General features: G+C 36.5%; 1 protein-coding gene and 1 long non-coding RNA gene across 4 annotated transcripts; both read right to left on the bottom strand.

The window, feature by feature from the left end:
* Positions 1-261: 261 nt before the first annotated feature.
* On the bottom strand, positions 262-1,257 carry LOC134278701 (uncharacterized). 3 transcript variants are annotated; one of them, XR_009994502.1, is made up of 5 exons: positions 1,079-1,257; positions 712-789; positions 529-642; positions 332-413; positions 262-278 (listed from the first exon to the last, which is right to left on the bottom strand). It is a non-coding gene; the product is annotated as an uncharacterized LOC134278701 (long non-coding RNA). The 3 variants fall into 3 exon arrangements; XR_009994501.1 differs by having other exon boundaries at positions 529-619; positions 708-789; positions 1,079-1,256; XR_009994500.1 differs by having other exon boundaries at positions 529-619; positions 1,079-1,255.
* A 22,254-nt stretch (positions 1,258-23,511) lies between these two features.
* Positions 23,512-26,261, bottom strand: LOC134278700 (phosphoribosyl pyrophosphate synthase-associated protein 2-like). The gene is made up of 3 exons (XM_062760992.1): positions 26,131-26,261; positions 24,503-24,649; positions 23,512-24,157 (listed from the first exon to the last, which is right to left on the bottom strand). Exons 1-3 carry the CDS (start codon positions 26,194-26,196, stop codon positions 23,999-24,001), a joined length of 372 nt encoding a protein of 123 aa, XP_062616976.1. The 5' UTR covers positions 26,197-26,261; the 3' UTR covers positions 23,512-23,998.
* Positions 26,262-26,770: the final 509 nt, after the last annotated feature.

Raw genomic sequence — 26,770 nt, 5'->3', positions numbered from 1 at the left:
TACTCAACACGGTCCACTGAATTCTGGAGTCAAGCTATTTACTGTGTCCATCATTTTGTAATAACAACGTACTCAAGCAATATCCATTAAACTTTGTTAGTTAAGCTGTTTTGTGTGTCCATCACTGTGTTGATAAGAGTTATACTCAGCACAGTGCACTGAATCCTACAAGTTAAGATATTAAGTGTGTCCAACTGTCCATCACTTTATTATAACAATGTACTTGGCACAGTTCATTGAATTCTGTGAGGTAAGCTGTTTAGTGTGTCCATCACTTTCTGATAACAATTGAATTCTGTGAGTTATTGCTCTTTAGTGTGTCGGACATCACTTGCAGCCCAAACCTTAATCTCTGCACTATTGTTGAAGCATATTTGTCTGCTGTCAAAGAAACAAAATTGATGGCAGTCTGTCTGTAAAGATAACAAATCATGAGGGATAAAAAAAATAGTAATAAAATCTTAATAAATGAAAAAAGGCTAACATATTTTCACAGATTAGAAGGAGTTTGCAGAGCTTGTATCTTACCTTTATTTTCAGGTTCTAGCTGATCTCTTTGGACTCTCACAGAAACATGGCGAGCTGCTTTTGGAAACAGGATCAATGCCAGCATAAACCCCTACCCATTAACAAAAAAAGAAACTAGAAATTCAAGAAATGCATTTAATTCACATAACACAAGGTCTCGAGCTTGCCATACAACTGACTTACCAAAGATTTCAGGTTAGACAGTAGTTAGTCCTTCATCTCCAGTCTTGTTAACAAGTTGAGGTCAGTCTCATCTTCTGCCTGTTAACAAAGAAAAATCTGAAGATCATTGAAAATAATGAAGGAGACCTTGTGCCAAAATGTTCACCTGAATCATCTTGACCTTTTCATCAGAAGAAAAAAAAATCTTAATTCATATTTTTACTAATCCTAATCCAAAGGGCCTAATTTGAATCAAGACATCCTCAGGATGCTTTAGATTGCAACATGGTTGCTGTTGTGCTGCAGAAATAAATCACCCCGAACCTATGATTTGAATAAGTGTATAAAGAAAATTTGAAAACCGCGAAAAAAAGAGCTTTTTACTCACTCCATTATCAGATATTGGCTGCTGGACAAAGCTTGGCAATGGACTCTTCTTCTTCTCTTGGTCAGTACTGGTCTTCTAATCCTTCCTCCCCTGTCAAATCCCTTTAAAATACTTGATGGAGAGAAGATAAGCAATAATTCAAAGCAATGTAATACTGTATAGGGGATTAATTTCACGGGTTGTAATTTTCACGGTTTTCTCTCATCGGACACGGTCGTGGTTTCTTGAATTCACGGAATTCTTATGTTATAGAAGTTACCTCCCTTGTCTATATCCGTTTAATCCATACCGTAGCTACATGTAAACGACATTCATCATTGTTATGTATTTATTTCACAAACAACAGGTTAGGTTAATATAAAATAGTTAGACTTAATTAATAAATAATTGATGATTAATTAAAACAGGTGCAGTTATCAAAAGTCCTTGACTATAAACGTCAAATGACTTTTCTGTATGCAATTACAATGAGTGCATGTACACACCAAGATCTTCAAAACAATGCGGCGAAAAACAAGTGGACGGTAATAAATGTGTTAATGTACTATAGGTCGACAAAGTAATATTCTTCCAAATCTTCAGTAAGTTCGATAGTTATTTGAATGATTTTTTAAAATCAAAATGTCGATAAAAACTATAATATGCATGATAATGCAGGTAATGCACACACTGTGCGTAGACTAGTAACATTAGTTACGCACGGGTAATCAAAACTCATGGCCCACGTGTTTTTTTATTGATGAAACATGTACCGTTGGCTATTAAAAAGCCTTTTAACAAATACAGGTTATTATCTGTTGACTAAAATTAATGTAAAGCGTGCTAATTAAAATAATTGAATGGCAAGTACTACTCGTAATTACTGAAATAACCATGTACAGTTGTACATGTATTTAAACCTATCGTAGTCTATTCTCAAATTTCCAAATAAAACATGGAGATTATTGAAAAATCATTCACTGTTTCTTGAATTCACGGATTTATTATCACCGTGAATATAGCGAATATTAACACTGCGAGTTATTTTCCCCCTATACAGTAATCAAAGAAACTCAAATGATCATAATCATTACAACATTATTAGCTGGAAAATCAAAGAGCAAATTAAGACATTAAAGTTATGATAGAAATAATGTGGATTATTGGGGCAAGGAGAGGAATGCATAGTTACTTTAGAGAAGGGAGGACAAAAATATGTCAGAAATAATTAAACAAAAATACTTGTAAGACTCCTGCTTGTTAAAGTGGGTCCTGATGAAGTTCCATAGGTAAAAAAAAAAGTACAAATATTCTCCTCATGGCTGCAGCGGAATGGGAGAGGGACTCTTCCTCACTTAGAATTCCTAGTCAGTCTTAACTTTCTTCTGCTTAAAAAGATAAAACAGAGACATAAAAGGGGAAACACTTGCACTTCAAACCAAGTGAGAAGCTTCAGTAAAAAGCAGCTTGTTGCTTACCACTTTTGAATCAAAATGCCTTCAAAACACAGACAGGAATAGACTCTTCTTATATAAATGACCTTGGTCCTCCATTGTTGTTCCTCTTCTGAATTAAAGAGGAACTGAAATCTGTCGAAAGTCCAGAGGTTAAAGCTTGGTACAGCCAACATCAACTGGCAAGCAAAGATACAAGAAGTCAAGCCTGAATCTTACTCTGCTTTCTGCTGATGTCTGCAGTTCAATAGGAGAGGGAGTCTTCCTCACTTCAGGATCCTGTTCAACCCTAACATTATTCTGCTTAAAAAGATAAAAACAGACACCAAAAGGGGATCATTGGCACTTCATACCAAATGAGAAGATTTCTAAAATAAACAAGTGGCCAATGGGCGATATGCTAGCTCACCTAGGCATATTGGCTAGTAAATGCACAAATTAGTCCAGTATTGAAAAGTATAAATTTTAGAATAACTACCTTGAGACATTTTCATATCAATAACAATGGCTTAGCTGTTCTTGAACATAAGATATTTTTTCTATATATTCCTTTGTTAAAATTTTATCCCCATTGATGCCCCTCCGTGCCCCCTGGAATCAAGATTTGGAAAAATGTGAATCTACACTACCTAACGATGCTCCCATATCAATATGACTATACATGGTTTTGGTATTATTGAGAGGACGTTTCCTATATATTCCCCTGTCCATTTTGATCCACCATTGGGGCTCCTGCCCTACACATGGGAGTCATGATTTGAACAAACTTAAATCTACACTACATGAAGATGCTAACGTATACATATCACCAGTCATGACATTTTTGTTTCTGAGATTTCTAAAGATATTTCCAATATAATCCAAAGTAAAACTTTGATTGTCCATTGTGGCCCAAACCTTTCCACGGTAGACATGATTTGAACAAAATGAAATCTTCACTACCAAAAAGGATGATTTGATATCAATAAATTATGACTAATTGTGGCTTGAGAAAAAAAATTATATATATCCCTGCGTACATACTGTAGATTCCTAGATATATGCGTGGAAGTGATAATTGCGTAATTTCGCAAGGGGCATCTAACACAAAATTAAATTACTCGCCTTTATTTTTATGGAGCTGAAATCTACAAAATCTTACTTTTTACAAAAAAGATGACAAAGACATAAAATGAACAAAGGTTCACTTCTTTTAAAAACCAGCACCTATATCAATTGATTCTTCTACTAAATAGGGGTTGTGATCAGTTTTCTTTCCTAGATAAGATGTTTACCAATGCTTTTGAGATTCATCTTCCCGTGCGCCCTTGCGAACTTAGCCTGGGACCAAATGGTACCCAGTATCCATCTGCTTCCACGTGGAGGCATCGCATAGGACTTATTGTGGAGAGGCTATGTTCTGGCAGGGGAAGACATAAAAATGCCTTCCCTTTTCACATTGCTGCTAGCCAGCGGTGATGGATGAAAGCGAGAGGTGACAAGCACACACACACTAACACCAACACACTAGACGCATCACACAACATTTAGCAGACGTTAGTAGTTTTAGTAGCTTGTTACTTGTGCAGGGTTCTCCATCGTTTGAAATTTTACTGTGTTGCAGAGTTTACGCAAAGCACTAAAATTTCACGGTATTTCAGCGATTGAATTTGCAACTGAATCACTATTCATTATAATTACTTAAGAATACATGCACACACTTAAAAAAAAAAAATTACTAATTCGTTACAAAAATAGTATGGCATCTAGTTCAATATTGTGGTGACATGTATTTCCAAAAGCATATTTCAGTTCTTCACTGTATAAATCTATATACTTTCAATGTCCCTCACAAACATTTTGTATTGAAATTTTGAACTGGTCTTTGAAGGCGCACAAATCCTAACTGGCTCTCCTCATTGGATACTGCCCCACCTTAAGTAACAGTGGGGGACACAACAGGTTGTTTAAGTAGAGGAAAGCATTTTCAAATTGATGGGAGATGAAGATTAGAAGCTCAAGAAATTAAGATATTCCTGCCTGGTCCCCAATCATTTGTGATGCTATCATCAGGAAGTGTTAATACTTAACACATGGTCAATTTGTAATAAAGGCTTGGGAAAGCTTGGACCATGTAGAGTGTCAAAGTATTGTATTTCCTCACGTGAGCCTCACGTGAGGAATTGAGACTTGTAAATCTTTGGTTTTGGAAATCTACTTGTAATACTGAATTTTGACTATGTCCAATTTCCTCACCTCTTGCTCACGTGAGAAAACGGAACTTAGAAAAATCACTACCAATGCTATATCTTAAATTAGGCTGTTCTTAGGTGAGCAAATTGAATAGACTTTTGCTCATGAGCATTGAGGTGAGCATAATTTTGCACATGTGCATTTTGGTTAATTTTCCTCCCTAACAAAGACTTCTGCACATGAGCAAAATTTCTACCTAATTTGCATACAATTCTTACTTGATTCTCATGTGAGTCTCATGAGCTGCTCATGAGCATTTGTTAGAATGTTTGGTACGGGATATTGTGAAATGCAGAGGAAATTCTTGTCGATAAAGTTAAACTACTTACAATTTTTTAAAGCAAATTTGTTTTTTTGTCAATTTTCTTGATCAAATTAAGGAATTACAAAAAAAAGAAACTTCGGAATAGTAAAATACTTTTAAAAGTTCCTTGAAAATTTAAAACTATTTATTTACATCAAGTAAATGATTTCGGTACAGTGTTATGTTTGATTTACAATGCCAACATACTGTAAATCACTTTTTATTTGTGTAAACTTTATTTTCGTGTAATTACGCAAGATAGTGTGCTAGCCAAAATTTAATTCTTGCGTATAATAGTATTCCTTAAAATTATATAGAGCAATGACCACAATTCGTGAAATTTTGTCTCGCTTATCAATGACAGCTATCTCGCAAAATAAGGTGTCGCGAAAATTTAGTGATCTACAGTAATTCTATAGAAAAGACATTTAAATATATTTCTAAAAATAATACAAAGTACTTTAATTGCAACTACTAGTACCAATTAACCGTTACACGGAAGTATGAAAACCAATTATTTGCCTTTGTTCTTTCATGCGTAAAGTCTGGCGAGGGTGTAGGAAATAATTGATTACGCAAGGTGAAACCGTAATTAAGTGCTCTAGATATCTTTTAGAATTGAAAGACGGTAGAATTGTTTGATTAATAATGTTTCAGATACAGAGAATTTGTATGTTTCGATTTTCTTATTATCAAAGATCTTACTGTGTTGGCAAAATTTTACCTGTTCACACAGATAAAATTTGAATCATTACTGTGTCGGAGAACATTTTTCTGTGTCGGGACCAACACAGTAAAACAGCTCATGGAGAACCCTGCTTGTTAGGGTGTTAATCATGCAAACCTATCCATCACAAGCACAAATCATGCACTAACTAACAAATACATTAATTACAATAATAACCTACACTCCTAAAGAACTCTAAGCTGTCTAACTTAAACAACTAAAGCCTACTTACTACCTCAAACTACAACACCAAACTAAACCTAACACTAAGAAACACCTTGGTAACACTACTTACAACTACTATACACTTCTTACCTTCCAACTGCAGCAGGAAACACTCCAGACTGACAATCAAAGGTGGCCATCGTGAACAACCAATGGGACCCATAAACACGAAGGACCACATAGACCCCTAATGATAAATATCAGAAATATTAGTACTCAGTAGGTGTGTCAAAATAATAATAAAACAAACTTACCTCTGCTATTCTCTAACTTTTAAGAAATACCTCCATTCCAGCATTGTTGGCATGTTGTTCCAATCCAATATGTCTGGCTTCCTCCAAATGCTTATTCCACCATCTTCAACGATGCAGAGTCAGCAACCTCCTTATTCAACCACTACACTACCTAACAATAAATCCACACGAGTTTCATCTTTCCTTGCAAACTGATTTGAGACTTTTCACAAATTGAAATAGGCATCCTTCCTCATCATTACTATGTACATAATTCATTGGTTTAATACCCAGGAGCAAAGGAGGAGATTATTAAAGAATATATGCATTTTCACTATATAATCAATAGAGCCCCGCCCTTACACCAGAACCGTCGACCCAGGGGCTAAGAAATTCATAATTTTGGAAGAAGCAGCCTTATTCAATATTACATGTACTATGTATTTGGTTAGTTTATTTCATACCCAGGAGCAGTCTCAGTACAAGATTTGAATGAATTAATGTATTTTCACCATATAATCAATAGAGCCCTGCCCTAACTCCAAAAACTCTCTACACAGAGGCCATAAAATTCACAATTTTGAAATAGGCATTCTAGCTCATCATAACTATGTACTTAGTTTGTTTAATACCAAGTAGTAGAGAAGATTTTCAAAAAATTATGCCTTTTCACTAAATAATCAATAGAGCCCCACCCTAACACCAGATTCCCTGACCCAGGGTCCATGAGATTCACAATTTTGGAAGAGACTTTCTTGCTCATCATAACCATGTACATGATTAGTTTGTTATCCAGGAGAAGAGAAGATTTTCAAAGAAAAAGATACAATTTCACTACTGTATAAAGGGAAATGTTTGCCCCCATTTTTTCTTCTCCCCATCTGCTCTACACACATGAGGGTGAATTTAAAACGGGGTTGAATTTATAAAACACAGAATGATTTCTTAGAAAGAATTGTAACTGGGCAAATATAAAACTGGGCAAAATATTTTCTATGTGTGAAAGGGCGAAAATAACATGGAGCGAAAATAACCCTGTATAAAGTGTATATCAAACAAACTTCACCCTTACAACAGAACCCCTGACCCTGGGACCAAATAAAATTCGCAATTTTGAAAGAGGCATCCTTTTTCAACATAATTATGTACCTAATTAGTTTATCTATTGCCCATGAGTAGAGAAGAAATAGAAGAAGTTTTTTTAAGAAATAATGCACTTTTTTACTATTCAATTGATTTATCCCTGCCCTTACACAAGAACCCCTGATCAAGGGGCCATGAATTTCACATTTTTGGTAGAGGACTCAAAGTTGATTACAATCATGCAAACAGACTGCTTAATAAGTCCAGGAATAAAGAAAAAGATTTTTAAAGATTGTCCCACCCCTCAGGCCTCGGGGGAGGGGGGGAAGAGACCATGAAATTCACAATTTTTCTTCCCATTCACCCATAAATGCTTAATCCCAAAACTGGTTGAAATTGGTTGAGCGGTTAAAGAAAAAGCTATAATTAAAAGTGAGGTAAAGCCTAACAAAGCCAACATCAATTGGAAAGCAAGAATATTGGGAAAAGGTGTAAAGAGATCGGGTATGAATCTTACCGCACTTTCTCCTCATAAACCCTGTTAAATGGGAGAGGGACTGTTCCTCACTTCAGGATCCTGGTCAGCCTAAACTTTCTTAAGCTTAAAAAGAGAAAACAAACACATCAAAGTGGAATCACTCTCATTCCCTAACAAGTGACAAACTTCATTTAAATAAGAAATTTGTTACTTACCACTTTGGGCCATGTTGGCTGCTGTATAGAGATGGGAAATGGACTCATCATCTCATATCCTTCTGTTGGTCGACCCTGCTCCTCCATCGTTGTTCCTCTTTTGAAACCCTGAAAGTATAAAACTGGCACAATGTTAGTAAAACTTCAAACCAATGCAACAATCACGAAAAGTTACTTACCATTTTGGGCCATGTTGGCTGGTGTGTAGAGATGGGAAATGGATTCGTCATCTCGTCTCCTTCTGTTGGTCGACCCTGCTCCTCCATCGTTGTTCCTCTTCAGAGTCCCTGAAAGTATAAACTGGCACAATGTTAGTAAAACTTCAAAACAATGCAACAAATCACGAAAAGTTACTTACCGCTTTGGGCCATGTTGGCTGCTGTATAGAGATGGGAAATGCACTCGTCATCTCGTCTCCTTCTGTTGGTTGACCCTGCTCCTCCATTGTTGTTACTCTTTCGAAACCCTGAAAGTATAAAACTGGCACAATGTTAGTAAAACTTCAAAACAATGCAACAAATCACGAAAAGTTACTTACCACTTTGGGCCATGTTGGCTGGTGTGTAGAGATGGGAAATGGACTCGTCATCTCGTCTCCTTCTCTTGGTCAACCCTGCTCCTCCATCGTTGTTCCTCTTCAGAGTCCCTGAAAGTATAAACTGGCACAATGTTAGTAAAACTTCAAAACAATGCAACAAATCACGAAAAGTTACTTACCACTTTGGGCCATGTTGGCTGCTGTATAGAGATGGGAAATGGACTCGTCATCTCGTATCCTTCTGTTGGTCGACCCTGCTCCTCCATCGTTGTTCCTCTTTTGAAACCCTGAAAGTATAAACTGGCACAATGTTAGTAAAACTTCAAAGCAATGCAACAAATCACGAAAAGTTACTTACCACTTTGGGCCATGTTGGCTGATGTGTAGAGATGGGAAATGGACTCGTCATCTCGTCTCCTTCTGTTGGTTGACCCTGCTCCTCCATCGTTGTTCCTCTTCAGAGTCCCTGAAAGTATAAACTGGCACAATGTTAGTAAAACTTCAAAACAATGCAACAAATCACGAAAAGTTACTTACCACTTTGGGCCATGTTGGCTGCTGTATAGAGATGGGAAATGGACTCGTCATCTCGTATCCTTCTGTTGGTCGACCTTGCTCCTCCATCATTGTTCCTCTTCAGAGTCCCTGAAAGTATAAAACTGGCACAATGTTAGTAAAACTTCAAAACAATGCAAAACATCACAAAAAGTTACTTACCATTTTGGGCCATGTTGGCTGCTGTGTAGAGATGGGAAATGGACTCGTCATCTCGTCACCTTCTGTTGGTCGACCTTGCTCCTCCATTGTTGTTCCTCTTCAGAGTCCCTGACAGTATAAAACTGGCACAATGTTAGTAAAACTTCAAAACAATGCAACAAATCACGAAAAGTTACTTACCACTTTGGGCCATGTTGGCTGCTGTATAGAGATGGGAAATGGACTCGTCATCTCGTATCCTTCTGTTGGTCGACCTTGCTCCTCCATCGTTGTTCATCTTCAGAGTCCCTGAAAGTATAAAACTGGCACAATGTTAGTAAAACTTCAAAACAATGCAACCAATCACGAAAAGTTACTTACCACTTTGGGCCATGTTGGCTGGTGTTTAGAGATGGGAAATGGACTCGTCATCTCGTCTCCTTCTGTTGGTCGACCCTGCTCCTCCATCGTTGTTCCTCTTCAGAGTCCCTGACAGTATAAAACTGGCACAATGTTAGTAAAACTTCAGAACAATGCAACAAATCACGAAAAGTTACTTACCACTTTGGGCCATGTTGGCTGCTGTATAGAGATGGGAAATGGACTCGTCATCTCATATCCTTCTGTTGGTCGACCCTGCTCCTCCATCGTTGTTCCTCTTTTGAAACCCTGAAAGTATAAAACTGGCACAATGTTAGTAAAACTTCAAAACAATGCAACAAATCACGAAAAGTTACTTACCACTTTGGGCCATGTTGGCTGCTGTATAGAGATGGGAAATGGACTCGTCATCTCGTATCCTTCTGTTGGTCGACCCTGCTCCTCCATCGTTGTTCCTCTTTTGAAACCCTGAAAGTATAAACTGGCACAATGTTAGTAAAACTTCAGAACAATGCAACAAATCACGAAAAGTTACTTACCACTTTGGGCCATGTTGGCTGGTGTGTAGAGATGGGAAGTGGACTCGTCATCTCGTCTCCTTCTGTTGGTCGACCCTGCTCCTCCATCGTTGTTCCTCTTCAGAGTCCCTGAAAGTATAAAACTGGCACAATGTTAGTAAAACTTCAAAACAATGCAACAAATCACGAAAAGTTACTTACCACTTTGGGCCATGTTGGCTGCTGTATAGAGATGGGAAATGGACTCGTCATCTCGTATCCTTCTGTTGGTCGACCCTGCTCCTCCATCGTTGTTCCTCTTCTGAAACCCTGAAAGTATAAAACTGGCACAATGTTAGTAAAACTTCAAAACAATGCAACAAATCATGAAAAGTTACTTACCATTTTGGGCCATGTTGGCTGGTGTGTAGAGATGGGAAATGGACTCGTCATCTCGTCTCCTTCTGTTGGTTGACCCTGCTCCTCCATCGTTGTTCCTCTTCAGAGTCCCTGAAAGTATAAACTGGCACAATGTATGTAAAACTTCAAAACAATGCAACAAATCAAGAAAAGTTACTTACCACTTTGGGCCATGTTGGCTGCTGTATAGAGATGGGAAATGGACTCGTCATCTTATCTCCTTCTGTTGGTCGACCCTGCTCCTCCTTCGTTGTTCCTCTTTTGAAACCCTGAAAGTATAAAACTGGCACAATGTTAGTAAAACTTCAGAACAATGCAACAAATCACGAAAAGTTACTTACCACTTTGGGCCATGTTGGCTGCTGTATAGAGATGGGAAATGGACTCGTCATCTCATATCCTTCTGTTGGTCGACCCTGCTCCTCCATCGTTGTTCCTCTTTTGAAACCCTGAAAGTATAAAACTGGCACAATGTTAGTAAAACTTCAAAACAATGCAACAAATCACGAAAAAATACTTACCACTTTGGGCCATGTTGGCTGCTGTATAGAGATGGGAAATGGACTCGTCATCTCGTATCCTTCTGTTGGTTGACCTTGCTCCTCCATCGTTGTTCCTCTTCAGAGTCCCTGAAAGTATAAAACTGGCACAATGTTAGTAAAACTTCAAAACAATGCAACAAATCACGAAAAGTTACTTACCACTTTGGGCCATGTTGGTTGCTGTATAGAGATGGAAAATAGACTCCTCATCTCGTCATCTTCTCCTGGTCGACCTTGCTCCTCCATCGTTGTTCCTCTTCAGAGTCCCTGAAAGTATAAACTGGCACAATGTTAGTAAAACTTTAAAACAATGCAACAAATCACGAAAAGTTACTTACCACTTTGGGCCATGTTGGCTGCTGCATAGAGATGGGAAATGGACTCGTCATCTCGTATCCTTCTGTTGGTCGACCTTGCTCCTCCATCGTTGTTCCTCTTCAGAGTCCCTGAAAGTATAAACTGGCACAATGTTAGTAAAACTTCAAAACAATGCAACAAATCACGAAAAAATACTTACCACTTTGGGCCATGTTGGTTGCTGTATAGAGATGGAAAATAGACTCCTCATCTCGTCTCCTTCTGTTGGTCGACCTTGCTCCTCCATCGTTGTTTCTCTTCAGAGTCCCTGAAAGTATAAAACTGGCACAATGTTAGTAAAACTTCAAAACAATGCAACAATTCACGCACAATGTTAGTAAAACTTCAAAACAATGCAACAATTCACGAAAAAATACTTACCACTTTGGGCCATGTTGGTTGCTGTATAGAGATGGAAAATAGACTCCTCATATCGTCTCATTTTGTTTGTCGACCCTGCTCCTCCTTCGTTGTTCCTCTTTTGAAACCCTGAAATTATAAAACTGGCACAATGTTAGTAAAACTTCAAAACAATGCAACAAATCACGAAAAAATACTTACACTTTGGGCCATGTTGGCTGCTGTATAGAGATGGAAAATGGACTCGTCATCTCGTATCCTTCTCTTGGTCGACCTTGCTCCTCCATCGTTGTTCCTCTTCAGAGTCCCTGAAAGTATAAAACTGGCACAATGTTAGTAAAACTTCAAAACAATGCAACAAATCACAAAAATTCATGTGAATAAAATCAGTACAACACAATTCCTTGAAAAATCAGAAAACATTGACTGAATTCAGGAAGACGAATGAGGGGGAAAGGGAAGGTGATGGTTAGTAATGTTAGAGACAGCATGGAGCAGAGGAAAGAAGGGAGAAAATCAAAAATACTTCCACATAAGCTTCCTTTGCTGTTGCTGTGGCTCCAGGTGATGTTTCTTCTGAACTGTCTCAGCGTCTCTGATTCCTGTCAATTCAAAATCAAGGGGTCAAAGCCTGACAAAGCCAACACCAAACTGGAAAGCCAAAATATTGGGAAAAGGTGCAAAGAGGTCAAGTATGAATCATACCCCCACTTTCTGCTCATGAATGCTGTTAAACAGGAGAGGGAATACTCCTCACTTCTGGATCCTGGTCAGCCTCAAATTTCTTCTGCTCTTATAAAGAGAAAACAGACACATCAAAGGGGAGACACTCTCATTTCATATGAAGTATGAAAACTCATTTAAAAGCATAGATAATCAAAGATTATGAAGCTCACCTCGATGAATGTTATCAGTTTAAGTAATCCAAAATTCACATCATATTTCCTTAACAGTTAGTATTTATCCTGACAACAATATTCAAGCAAATTCTGTTTAAATAGGTTTTAAAATTCATTGAGGATTGACGTTTTCCAAATACTTGCACCTGGTCACTCGTTTGAAAAATGCAGGTCAGATCCAGCATCCGAAGCAAGTTTCAAATGTCCATCTTTAGATGCATCATCCATGCAAGTTTGGTCAGGGTAGGGCTGAGCTGGGAATAATTTCATCACACATCTAGAAAATGTAGGTCAGATCAAGCATCTGAAGCAAGTCTGGTAGTGTCCATTTCTAGATGCATCATCCATGCTTGTTTGGATCAGGTAGGACTTACAGTTTCTTGAAAATGGACCTGCTCCAAAAACCTTAACTTGGTCACTCATCTAGAAAAATATAGGTCAGATCCAGCATCGGAAGCAAGTCTGGTAGTGTACATTCCTAAATGCATCATCCATGCAATTTTGGACCAGGTACGACTTATACTTACTTGAACATGGACTTGCTCCTAAAACTCTACCAGGGCACTAATGCTATCCCTGAGGCTGGTGTCAGGGTGTACCATAACTATACATCTTGACTTTGCTGAGGTAAGTTCAAGTTCAAAATAAAGCTTCAAGGTAAAAAAAAAATTGGTGCATTTGAATAACCTTTATATCTCTAAGGCCACACCAATTTAATTTCTTGTTCGTCGGGCATTTGATGAAAAAAAGTACGAGCAGGCAAGCGGTTAAATAATATTATTACTTTTTGTAGGCGACATTTTTAGGCGGATCAAGAAAAAGATTGATTAATTTTTTTTTCATTATTTTCAGAGTAAGCCGATTAAGAATACGATACATAGATCGGAAATAAAACAGAAAAATAGGAAAGAATCCCCATGGTGTGGAAAATTTAAATTAATTAAATATTATTTTCATAGTTTTGTTTATATATACGGGCGGGCCTGACGAACAAAAAAATTTACTGGTGTGGCCTAATTTCATTGTGATCATTCAACAGGTAAATAGTTATATTAGAATGACTATTTCCAAATATTTCCTTGCTCCAAAAATCTTGACTCTTTCACTCATCCATAAAACGCAGGTTGGATTCAGCATCTATAGCAAGCCTGGTAATGGATCTATGGAAGATTGGTCAAAATAGGCCTTATAGTTACTTGGAAATGAGACTAGCTCAAAAAACTTTTAACCTATTCACTCATATTAAAAATAAAGGCCAGATTCAGCATCCGAGGCAAGCCTGGTAGTGTACGTCCATATATTTTATTTTAGATGTACAGTGAACCAGTCAATTTGTCCGGATATGTGAAGCATCCGGATATCTGAATCACCAGTTAAACAAGACAAAATGACATTTAAAAATTTCGTTCCGATGAAAAAACGTCCAGATACTGAAGCATCCGAATATCTGGCGTCCGGATATCTGAGGGTTCACTGTACATGAATGATTCTTGTAAGTTAGGTCAAAATACTTGGAAATGACACCTGTTTCAAAAACATTAACCTGATCATTCTTTTAAATTAGCTGAAATTGTTGTCTCTGAAACCCTGGCTAGTACATTATGAAACATACTTGAAGCATCTTACATGCATCCCTTAGGGGCTAGGGCATAGATGTACTTAAAAAGAAGTCTGCTCCAAAAACTTTCATCTGGGACACCAACACTTGCACTGATCCCATGGGTGTTACTAATATTCCTGTCCACTTCATATTGGTGAGCAAAAAAATGATTAAAATGCAAATTTTTTATGCCATCTCTGATTTGATGAATAAATTTATGCAAGTAAAATGTCATGCCGACAACCTCACCTCTTGATTTCCAGCAGAATCCAGAAAGAGGGCAAACATCAATGGACTGGGCTATTCCATTTGAGAAAAAAGTGACATTTGGTTGAAATTTAAAAAAAACTATGATTTTGTCATTTTTCTATTTATGTAAATAAATAATAGTTTTTCTTTTATTTGCAAGGTACTCATTGACTTTTTTTACTTGCATATGTTGTATTAAGGTACAGGAGTACCTCCCTCTTTTTCAAAAGGGAGGGGAGTGTAGTGTGGTATAAGTGTGTGCAGGTATGTGTTAACTTGACACTGTGTGCGATGCGCAAGTGTGAGTACGTTGTCGTCTGTTGTGCATGAAGGTGTGTAGATCTTAAGTCACTTGTATTGCAGGAGAGATTGCGTATTATAATATTGTAAGTCTTGTATGATTAATGCTGAATACAAATATAATCAATTACCAGCATTGTCAGTTTATACATACAATACTTCAACATTCACTCAATCAGTATTTGGAGCACTGTGGCAACGCACTTTGAAAAAATTTTTCAAAGTGCATTAAAATTGGGACAAATTCAACACACTTTGAAAAAATTTTCAAAGTGCGTTAAATTTGGGACACACTCAACACACTTTGAAAATTTTTTTCATTTCAAAGTGCGTTAAGAGTGTACATAAACATTTTTACCATGGGGACATTTAATGCACTTTGAAAAAAAATGTACAAAACCAAAATTCTTGACTAAGATTTTAGTAACCGAGAGAATCAATTTGTAATATATACATGTAATTATATCTTTCAAAAACCTTTTTTTTAATCTATATGTACACATTAATAATTAACCTCAATGAGAACAAGGAGAAGACGAGAAGAAGGTCTGTCAGCTTAACTTCTCTTTCTTATACACTGTACAAAGCCGTCAGTAGCAAATTGAAAGTGGAACCCCCTAGCCCCCAAGGTAAGCCCCAATTTTCAATGCCTGTATTATGTATATCTTTTTAAAACATTTGTATGTGTGCCTAAGCCCCCCTTCTAGCACCAATTTCTATGCTACACCAAATGTATTTATTTGCATAACTGGTATAACATTGAAAACTTTCAATAAATTTTAGTTTAAATAAAATGCATGCAAACTGCAAAAAAAATAAGTACAGTAAACCATTTTAGAGAGAAATAATTTTCAAAGCATGGAAAAATCAAAATCGCTCACTTTCAAATCCTAAAGTGACCTCATCATCATTGATGAGTTATTGAACATGTTCAATTATTTATCATAACTAAAATTTCCAAGAATATTGACCTAGCCTTACACATTTTTTCAAAGTGCGTTAATATGGTCGATTTTAATGCACTTTGAAAAAGAAATTTTATTTTTGTAAAGTGCATTGATGTGGTCCCAAATTTAACACACTTTGAAAAAAATCTTAAAATTGCGTAATTTTTCAAAGTGCGTTGTAACAGAGCATGCCATTTATAAATTTTTTTGAACATCTCTTATATTATATGTTACCAAGTCCCTACATTTTATAAGCAAATTTTGTTTGTTTTTTTATTGTCTATTGGAAATTTTCTTTGATGAAATTGGGAAAACACTTTTTGCCATTAAGAAAGGAGCAACCCCCTAAAATGCCTGACGGTAAACATATTTGCATTATCAATACACAGCTGATTCAAGGCAAAGTTAGCCTAACTCAGGATCTGACATCTCAAACTTATACAGTCTAACAGCACAATACATTTTCAAAATACAACATAATAATTCACTATTCTGCAGGTTGGGACCAATTGCCCAAATGGGATATAATAGTCAGTTTGGGATATAATTTATACAGTGCAAAAATTATTTTTTTTTTATTTTGGCAATAAGTATCATAAATCCGCATCAGGACACTTAAAAAGGAATAACTTTTGGTTGACAAGTTTTTTCTGTATGCCCATTGTTTAGGAGATTGATCCCTCGGAAGTTCCTTAACTTCTAGGGGATCAATCTTAATACAAAATGTTGGGTTGCAGAAAAATTTGCTTCCAAAAGTTATTCCTTTTTAAGTGTTTCGATGCGGATTTATGATATTTATTGCCAAAATATTTTTTTTTTAATTTTTGCACTGTAAATTTATAGCCCATTTGGGATATTATATCCCAAACGGACTATAATATCCCATTTGGGCGATTGGTCCCAACCTGGTCTGTTTTACCAGATTAAATTCACTTGTAGTTGTACCAAGTTGTAGGCTAAACTAGGCTTTAAGCTGTCCCTTTCCGCAGCTTAAAAAATACTTTATCAATAACTGCATCTGAATGAGACAACAAATCATGTTTTCTCCCGACGAATTTCAACAAGCTCACCTGACCGTATTTGCTGTTCGCGCCACATGTCATAATTTAAACTCACAATTTCGATCCCGATGCAAATAAATTACAAATACTTGCAAGAAACATCAAATAAATATATGCATTATTTTATCCCCCAATTATAGAACAGTTTTGGCGATTAACCTAGAACATGCTCTACCTCTAGGCAGGATAAAATATTAATGTGACTTTGTCTCAAGTCTGTCTTGATGTATACATGGTATAAGCGACATTGCTAGGTTTCTAGAAAAAAGGAGGGTGGTTCTGAGATAATATTTTAAAAAGAAATACTAGTAAATGGTATCAATTTTCCATGTTTTCAACTGATTTTATGAGTACTGTTGCATTTTGAGAATGTGAAAAAGCTCTTTACCGAAAGCCTTCTTTCTTTTTTTCAAATTTTAATCCATATTTGCAAAATTTAATGCGAATATATTTTGTCCTATTTTTTCATATTACATGTACGACTCAAACGTGCTGTTATCATGGTTATATCCCATTTGCGATCTTGCTTCAAATTGCTAAAGTGGTTCCAAATCAACCTGTGAATGTACAGTCAATAAATACATACCACACACATGTACATGTCACATGTACATGCACATGTAATACATAAACGTGCAATTTTCCCCTAAAATTATATTACTATAAATAAAATAAAACTATATTGTGATACTTGTAAACCTACATGTAACTGTCTAAAAAGATCTGGGAGTCGTGTCGTTTGACCACTGACCAGCGAAAATAACGTTTGAAAGTGGCGGGAATGTCATAAATACACGACCTTCTTTAGAGAAATTGAATCGATTCTTTAAAAATATTTTTATTACAACAGCTTTAACGGCTGTTTAGAATATTTACCTCAATTCTTGATCATCTCTAGGCCCCTGTGAAGCATTTTCTACTGAAAAATTGTATATGAAATGATCTGAAAGACTGCAGCGCATTTACCTGCTACTACTTTGTGAATTCAATCGGTGAATTATGTTCAAAGATCATACTCACGTGATTTAATTATTCCTCACTCATTACTCTACTGCGGTCATTAAATCGTGAAATGTGTAAAAAGTAACGCCGCATGTACACTAATCTTTTGTTATTTGTATATTGCAGATTTCAATAGAAATTCTTTTCCCCCTTCATTTTCCTCCTTCGCATTATTGCTTAATTCGTCGAAATTAAGTGTACTGTAGGAAAACAAATCTTCTGGGTATTTTAATAAACTACTTAAAATTTTAGTTATAAATTGCATTATATGTTTAAACAGAATATAAATTGTACATGTAAATGATAAAATATTTATTGATATATTTAGATACTAGTATATCAATCTTTTATATTGTTTGCGTGCTAATTTTGAGTGCAGGATACCAAGTCAGCATATTATATTTCAACATTAAAAGCATGGCCTAGACTCCCAATGAATCTAATTCGTTTAGTTTTAACCATAGAATTTAAGGAAAGTCATAGATAAGAAAGAAAGCATTTTGTCCTAAATATACCCCTCACGCGAGGATCTATAAAGTAGGGTGACTGGGATCATTGGGGAGGAGGGATCCAAACCTCCATGGGACTCTCAAGAATTTAGCTGGTAAGTGACCTGTCCCACACTCTGTCTTAAACAAAAACAAATGTAATTAGAGTCACGTTTGTTTAAAGACCAGTGCCCCCTCTCCCCCCCCCCCCCCCCCCCCCAAAAAAAAATTTAAAGTCCTCGACCCATGCATGAAAAAGTTGCTTCTATATGAAATATGTTATACATGTAGCTATGAATTTTATACTTTTCATTTTAATTGGTTGAATCTGATTTGCTGAGAAACATTTGTTAAACATAGACCCATGGACCACAGTGCTCACCTGAAAAACTTGGCAATGCTGTTCTTCATTCCCCCCTTCCATTGCAATACCTATGGTGGCCCAACCTATGCCATGGGATGGTAATTTGGGAAATTTTGAATCTACATTAACAGATATTTCCAAATAAGTTTCAGCTTTCCTAGACCAGTGGTTATGAAGATTTTAAAAGATTTTTCTATATTTCAATGTGAAAATTGTATTTCCTATTGTGGCTCCGCCCTACCCCAAGGGATCATGATTTGAACAATTTAACTTGCTACCACATACAATAAAGCTTTCCTGACCCAGTGGTACTTGAAAAACTAGAAATATGTCCATAGGACATGAATGCCCCACTGAGGATATATTAGTAAAGCAACATGAAAATTTGTATGTTTATAAAATTTGATTAGAATATCTTGAATAGTGATGCAGCTGAATTGCTCGTTTGGAAAATATAGGTCAGATCCAGCATCCGAAGCAAGTCTGGTAGTGTCCATCCCTAGATGCATCATCCATGCAAGTTTGGTTCAGGTAGCACTTATAGTTACTTGGGAATGAAAATATAGGTCAGATCCAGCATCCGAAGCAAGTCTGGTAGTGTCCATCCCTAAATGCATCATCCATGCAAGTTTGGTTCCAGGTAGGACTTATAGTTACTTGGGAATGAAAATATAGGTCAGATCCAGCATCCAAAGCAAGTCTAGTAGTTTCCATCCCTAGATGCATCATCCATGCAAGTTTGGTTCAGGTAGGGCTTATAGTTACTAGGGAATGAAATTGTAGGTCAGATCCAGCATCTGAAGCAAGTCTGGTAGTGTCCATCCCTAAATGCATCATCCATGCAAGTTTGGTTTTGAGTAGGGCTTATAGTTACTAGGGAATGAAATTGTAGGTCAGATCCAGCATCCGAAGCAAGTCTGGTAGTGTCCATCTCTAGATGCATCATCCATGCAAGTTTGGTCCGCGTAGGGCTTATAGTTTCTTAGGAATGGACCTGCTCCAAAAACTATCATCCATGCAAGTTTGTATCAACATGTGAAGTTTGATGACACCATCTTAAATGGTGTGTTTAAAACTGAGCTAAACACTCATTTAAGAAAAGTGAGATCAAGGTCAAAGGAAAGATCAAGGTCAAAAACTGTTGATGCAGTTGCATAGCTCTCATCAATATCTATCAGCATATGAAGTTTGATGAAAATATCTTGGATAGTTTCTTTGAAACTTAGCTTTGAACAGAGCTAAACGCAAAGTGTGACGAAAAGACAGAAGACAGACATGACAAACACTATATGCCCCGGCCATATTCATGGCGGGATAATAAAAAGATTTGTAATGACCCAATCCTATTTTCATCTCCACTTTCCAGACATAAACCTTTTTTTCTGCTTCACAATAAAATGGACTAGCTGAGACCAAATAGTTTTGACAGTACATGTATTTCAAACCATATTCTTAGCATTATTATGAATTGCATTCATTGACTTGATCAAACCATAAAATCAAAGACTGAGATAATAATTAACCTTCAGATTTACCTGACTTGTGCATCCCTGTCAATCAAGGGAATAAAAATTTATCATTGGCCGGTGCTAAAAATTGATGGACATTTAGTAATTTAGTTAATGAACATTATTACATGCTGTATATACATTACGTACATGTAAAACATATCTCGGTGACCAAGTGTCCAATTCCTTATGGTAACAATGTCCACTCACTTACCAAAAAATCAAAATCTTCTTCCCTTCTCAGTGTAACAGAGACATGTAACTGCCTCTGCTAGGGATTGAACCCGAGGCCTCTGGCATACCATTCCAGTACCCTACTGATTGAGCTAAAGGGCTAACCCGCTAACGCAAGGTAGTAAGCTGACATATATCTGACACTACTACATTGTCCCCCTCCAGAGAATGAGATGTCCTCATCTCTTTTGGCTTGCTGACACCTTTGGTGCTAAGTAACAGCAATCACTCTCACTCGCCAGAGAACACCTGCGTCCAAACGTAGGCACTAAATTAATGTAGCAGAACCATGTATCTAACACCACTACATACTAGTACGCAAAACTAAACTTTGATGATATGGATATTCATGTACTGCAGGTTGAATCTATTGTTAAAAAGAGGCCCATGGGCCACATCGCTCACCTTAGCACTGTTGCTAGCAAAAAGTAGAAATTGGTTTAATATTGAAAAGTTTAAATCCAAAAGTAGTCCCATGACTGATCATGGCTTTGCTATTCTTGAGAAGATTTTTAAAGAATTTTCCTATATATTTCTATTTAAAACTGTGGTCGGCCATTGTGCCCCCGCCCTACACCCGGGGGTCATGATTTGGAAAACCTTGAATCTACACTACCTGAGGATGCTTCCATATAAATATGATCAATTCTGGCTTGGCTATTCTTGAGATTTTTAAAGAATTTTCCTGTATATTTCTATGTAAAACATTAGAATTGGTCCTCAGTACCCCCTTGCTTGTCGTAAAAGGCGACTAAATTGGGCGGTCCTTCGGATGAGACCGTATAAACCGAGGCCCCGTGTCACAGCAGGTGTGGCACGATAAAGATCCCTCCCTGCTCAAAGGCCCTGAGTGCCGAGCATAGGCCTAAATTTGCAGCCCTTCACCGGCAATGGTGACGTCTCCATATCAGTGAAATATTCTGGAGAGGGACGTTAAACAGTATACAATCAATCAATCAATCTATGTAAAACAAACTTGAATCCACACTACCTGAGGATGTTTCCCCATAAGTTTCATCTTTCCTGGCACAGTGGTTCTTGAGAAGATTTTTAAAACATACCACCAAATTTTCATTAATTCCCAATTATCTCCCCTTGAAAGAGGGTGTGGCCCTTCATTTGAACAAACTTGAATCCCCTTCACCTAAGGATGCTTTGTGGCAAGTTTCTTTGAAATTGGCCCAGCGGTTCTTGAGAAGAAGTCGTAAATGTGAAAAGTTTACAAACAGACACACAGACAGACAGCCGAATCTAAACTACAATGTAGTGTATCAAATGCGTAACTTAGCGTAATTATCACACTATGTTTTACCTAGTTTGTCACCTCAGGCAACTGACCGCTTATAATGAAGACAAATTACAAGAGGGCAATTTATTTAATCAAATCTTACAAACTTAGATAGTTTGTACCATCTTAAACACTGTAGATGGTCTGTACAAAAATTGAATTTTATTGATTCTGAAGCTGCCTTTGTATCCCCGTGAATTCAAAGATACCTAACTTTTGAATAAATATTTTGTTAAAATTAACACTCGTCAATTTTCGTAAACAAAAAATCATCAATTTTTCAACTCGTCAATATAACCACGTTTTAAAATACAGTACTTCCTTTAAAAAACTGCATAGGCGTCGGAACCGGGGGGCTAGGGGGGGCTTAGCCCCCCCACTTTTTTTCCAAATATATACTAAGTATAGACATTGAACATATTTTCGTTAAGTTTAGCCCCCCCACTTCTCCACAGATACGTCTTAGTATAGGTGAAAAATGGGAAAAGTGTTGGTGTTTGGAAGAAAATGTTTGGTACTGGAGTTCGAACCCCCCCCCCCCCCCCCCCACGAAATAGGATTTTTGCTTTTGGGCAAATTTAAAGTTTCCTTTTTTTTTTTTTTTTTTTTTTTTGCTTGTCAGTTTTTTTGGAGGTACATAAAAAAATTTTCTTACACTTAGCCCCCCAACTTTCAATTTGCTTCCGACGCCAATGAATTGTATGTACAAGTCATGCACAAAGCGAATTTGGACCAAATTATTTTGCAACCTAATATGGCTGCTCATATAATTAGGTGAAATATGCGATGATCTCAATTTCAGACCAAGATGGGCTATCAGTAAAGTTTTTAGATGGCAACAAAAAGGAAAGGAGAAATAAATTGAGAAACAAGGCTCTTTTGGTGCAATATACACTTTTTTTAATAGATGGCTTTTTGCCTGCATGCATGAAAGGAAAAAAAGTGCAAAGCTTGGATCCTACACTAAAAATATTGAAAATGGGAAATTCAGTTTGGGTGTTGGTCAAAGTAATAAAATTTCAAATTACTGTAAATGTATTACATTTAGCGTGTACAATATTTGGCGGAAGTTTGAGTTTTAACAAGTAAGCGATGAGGGCATTCATTAATGTACTTATTAATGAGTATACGTGCAAGACATTTAGCGTGTACTTGAATTAGCAGAAGTTTCTGTCCGCCAAAGGCACTAAAAAGAATACACAGCCAAATGTAATATGTTTACAGTATTTTCTAAGTATTCTGTTTTGTACCTTCTGTATATCAAAGAAATGAGGCAAGTACAGTTTTTCCCAGTTTATTTGTCATGGGTCTGGATATAATTAAACAAACAAAAAAATGGGATCATTGCAGGGAGTCCATCCTCAACAAACAAAACATGAACAAAAAACATAAAAACAAAACATACTAAACTTAATAAACACATATCAAATACATTGTTAAACATACACTAAGAATTTAACCCTTAACAAGAATCCTTTTTGTTTCACAAAAAACAATGAATGTAGACATTTAAGTACAATTAGAACTGATTTACAAGTCCTGCAGGAATGAATTGAGGAATTTCTGGTAATACTATAAGATCAACAAACTGCCAATATGCATGTATAAAGTCAAGTTTCACATAAAATGATGGAAATCCTATGAAAACAGCTGGATGGATCATAAAGAATGCAGAAATACATGTACACAACAGATACAAACCAATACAAAAATAAACTGATCTAGGTTTTTAAACAAATCTTGGGGTGGGAATGGGGGGGATGGGGGGGGGGGGAGGGGGTTAGCACATATAAAAGAGGATCAACAGTGAAAGCTAGCTGCAATAATGGAGACCTCTCCCCCCTTTTTTTGGGGGGGGGGGGCATCAGATAAAAAAAAATCGGAGAGGGCTACATTATTGCAGCTACAGAGAAAGCATACTATTTCTCAAGGTAAAAGTTTTCTTCCTGTGGAAAACAGCTATAAACATACATGTGGAAATTTAAGACATGCAAGTACAATATTTTCACCATTTAAATAAAAAAATTATTACGTGTCAAACTATATTCTGTGTTTTTAGAAAAATGTAGTTCTCTAATACAAATGAAACAAAGCTTAGACTACACTAAAATTATCTTTACACCATGCAGGTACACGTACTAGCAAAACTAATAACAAATTGTTGTCAATTTTCAAACATTACAGATCCATTTCTTTTTATATTCTAACATAAATTACAGACAACAAATTCTAATGTTCCGGAGACATATACACCTGAGATCAGTCGTCCAATCCAATGTTTCTGAACAGGTAGGACATGGACTCGTTATTCTGGATACGCCTGATTGCCTCTGTCAACATAATACTGATGTCCACGGTTTTAATTTTGTGACACTGCATTTTCTGCATCTCGTGTGGAACAGTGTTAGTGACAACAACCTATAATGTGAACAAAAAGAAAGCAAGTATAAGAGGTAAGGAGAAAATGAATTGCTAGACCAGGAATCGAACCCAGGACCCCTGCATCACTAGTCAGGTGCTCTATAGACTGAGCATCCCCGGTGAATATCCATGGTCCATACCATTACAAAAGCAAATTGATATTGCTTTTTATATTTTAAACAACACAACTTATGAATTGTAACTACCCATTTTCTGGAATCAGCGCAAAGGACATTTAGATATTGAAGAACATTACATAAAATTCTATTTAAGCTGGAATTTTTTCCAGTCTGTTATACAGGAATTTTCAAAATCCTGTTTTCTTTGAACAAATCTAGGTACCTCATCAATACAGGAGTCCTCTATGAGTTTGGGGGCATCTGATGATAGGAGACCATGGGTGGCCATGACATACACTTTATATGCTCCTCTCTCCTTCAGTACTTCTGCCACTTTGACAAACGCATCAACATCATCTATCATGTCGTCCTATAAACAATCAAAATCTGTCATTTATAAACTTAGTAACTTGTAAAACAAGCTCTATTGTGAATAGCAAATAGTAGCTATGAAAATACATAGTTATGTGATACAAATAAAGCCCTGCAATAGACAAGAACTGTTATCTTCACCAGTACTTACATTTTAGTCCAGTTTAATAACCAGTACTAACCACTTAGTCCAGTGTTAATAAATCATCCTAACAAAGTCTAGGAATTACCACTAATTATCTCAAAGTCTAGGAATTACCACTTATTACCACTAAGTTTAGAAATTACCACTACTTACCACCAAGTCGAGTAATTACCACTAAGTCTAGTAATTACCACCAAGTCTAGTAATTGCCACTACTCAATACCAGTGAGTCTAGTAATTACCACTACTTAAAATCAAGTCTAGTAATTACCAATACTTAACTTCTGTAATTACCACTACTTACCACTAAGTTTGGTAATTACTACTTCATGTACTTGCCACTGAGACAAGTGTATTTACTGCTGCCTATCACCAGGGTTTTAAACTAACTTATAGTCCTTGATCGCCATGTGGGCTACTAAACCTTGCAATTCTGGGGCCCACATCAAAATTTATTCGCCCACAAACTATCACACCTTCTATTGAATAAAAATACAACAATCCCATTTTTCGTTATTTTTTTTATCATATGCTTCATATTTCTTTTCTATCCGTAGAAACATTATGCACGACTTCTCTAAATTTGAAGTAGAACTCTTTTGATTAAAAAGATTGATATGGTTATTAAACATCATATATTCAGACAAGCACATGGCAGGTTTTTTCACAGATACAACCAAGATACTTTTTGGTTTGTTTGGCTCATTGATGCGTCGATGCCACATTGTGTCCGTCACAATCATTCATACGCTCTATGTATTAGTACTTCTCACTAGTAAATATAAAGCACTTTAATGATTACGAAATTTTTCAGGCGAAACATTCGGACGAGATTGAAAAACAAATATTTATCAACGAAAATTTTCTAATCGCCATGTGGGCTACTTTAAGTCACCCACAAGGAATATTGGTCGCAAATTGCGAGTGGGCGACTGTTAATTTCAAACCCTGATCACTACGTCCAGTGTAACTGCCACTAACAAGCACTTAGCCCAGTGTGATTACCACTACTTACCCTTTCGCCCAGTGTAGTAACCACTACTAACCACTTCATCTTGTATAGTTTACCAATCTGACTACTTCATCCAGTATACAAGTAAATACCACTTCTTACCACTTATTTCAGTGTAGTTACCAGTATGTACTTACCACTTTGCCCATGGTAACTACCAATACCAACCCTTTAGTCCAGTATAAATACCACTACTTACCACTTAGCCCAGTGTAGTTACCACTACTTACCACTTCATCTTGTATAGTTATCAATCTAACCACTTCATCCAGTGTAAATACCACTACTTACCACTTATTCCAGTATAATTACCACTACTTACCACTATAATGGCAATCCTGCCTCCCACATCTCCCACAACATTCAATGGTGGCTTCTCCTTGGGCATTAAAGCTAAACAGAAGAAATGTAACACATCAGCTTCGAATGTAGTTAAACCAGATGAAATGTTTAAATGTGTTATAATACTCAAACTCTTTTTTTCCATTTAACTCATTTAGATATTTATCATGATGATATTATTTAACAATGCTTTTATATAATGCCTGAATAAATTCCAACAGTTAAACATTTATTCTTGGAATTAAAGATGATTAATATTGCCTCAGGGTTTCACTGAATAAGCTTGGGAGATTAATTCATAAATTCAAAACAGTGAAATGTTAAGAGCCGGTATGCAGCTAATGTTCTTTTATAATGCAAATAATGCAATGTTAGCTATACAGTGAGTGGTTCATACTTATAAAAACAAGAAATCTGTGAGCCAATGCTCACTAGTAATACCCCAGCTCTGATGTAAATAAGCACTATCATGTTAATATACACATGTTCAATTACAGGCAGATGCACAGAAAAATATGAAGTTGACATCAGATTCATATCAAAATTATTCCCATCATATGGCATACCTCAACAAAGAGTGTAATAAAATTTCAAGCATCTGCTATGAACAGCTAATGAGA

This window comes from Saccostrea cucullata, unplaced genomic scaffold, assembly GCF_032062105.1.
Source record: "Saccostrea cucullata isolate Sc308-1 unplaced genomic scaffold, CSIRO_AGI_Scuc_v1 ctg6157, whole genome shotgun sequence".
NCBI classification, from domain to species: domain Eukaryota; kingdom Metazoa; phylum Mollusca; class Bivalvia; order Ostreida; family Ostreidae; genus Saccostrea; species Saccostrea cuccullata.
This window is presented reverse-complemented; position numbering and strand designations above follow the sequence as displayed.

Coding starts and splice junctions, on each gene's coding strand:
- LOC134278700 (XM_062760992.1), bottom strand. CDS start 26,196: ATGCCCAAGGAGAAGCCACCATTGAATGTTGTGGGAGATGTGGGAGGC. Junction 24,650..26,130: donor GCAGGATTGCCATTATAGTG/GTAAGTAGTGGT, acceptor GATTGTTTATAG/GACGACATGATAGATGATGT. Junction 24,158..24,502: donor AGGACTCCTGTATTGATGAG/GTACCTAGATTT, acceptor TTCACATTATAG/GTTGTTGTCACTAACACTGT.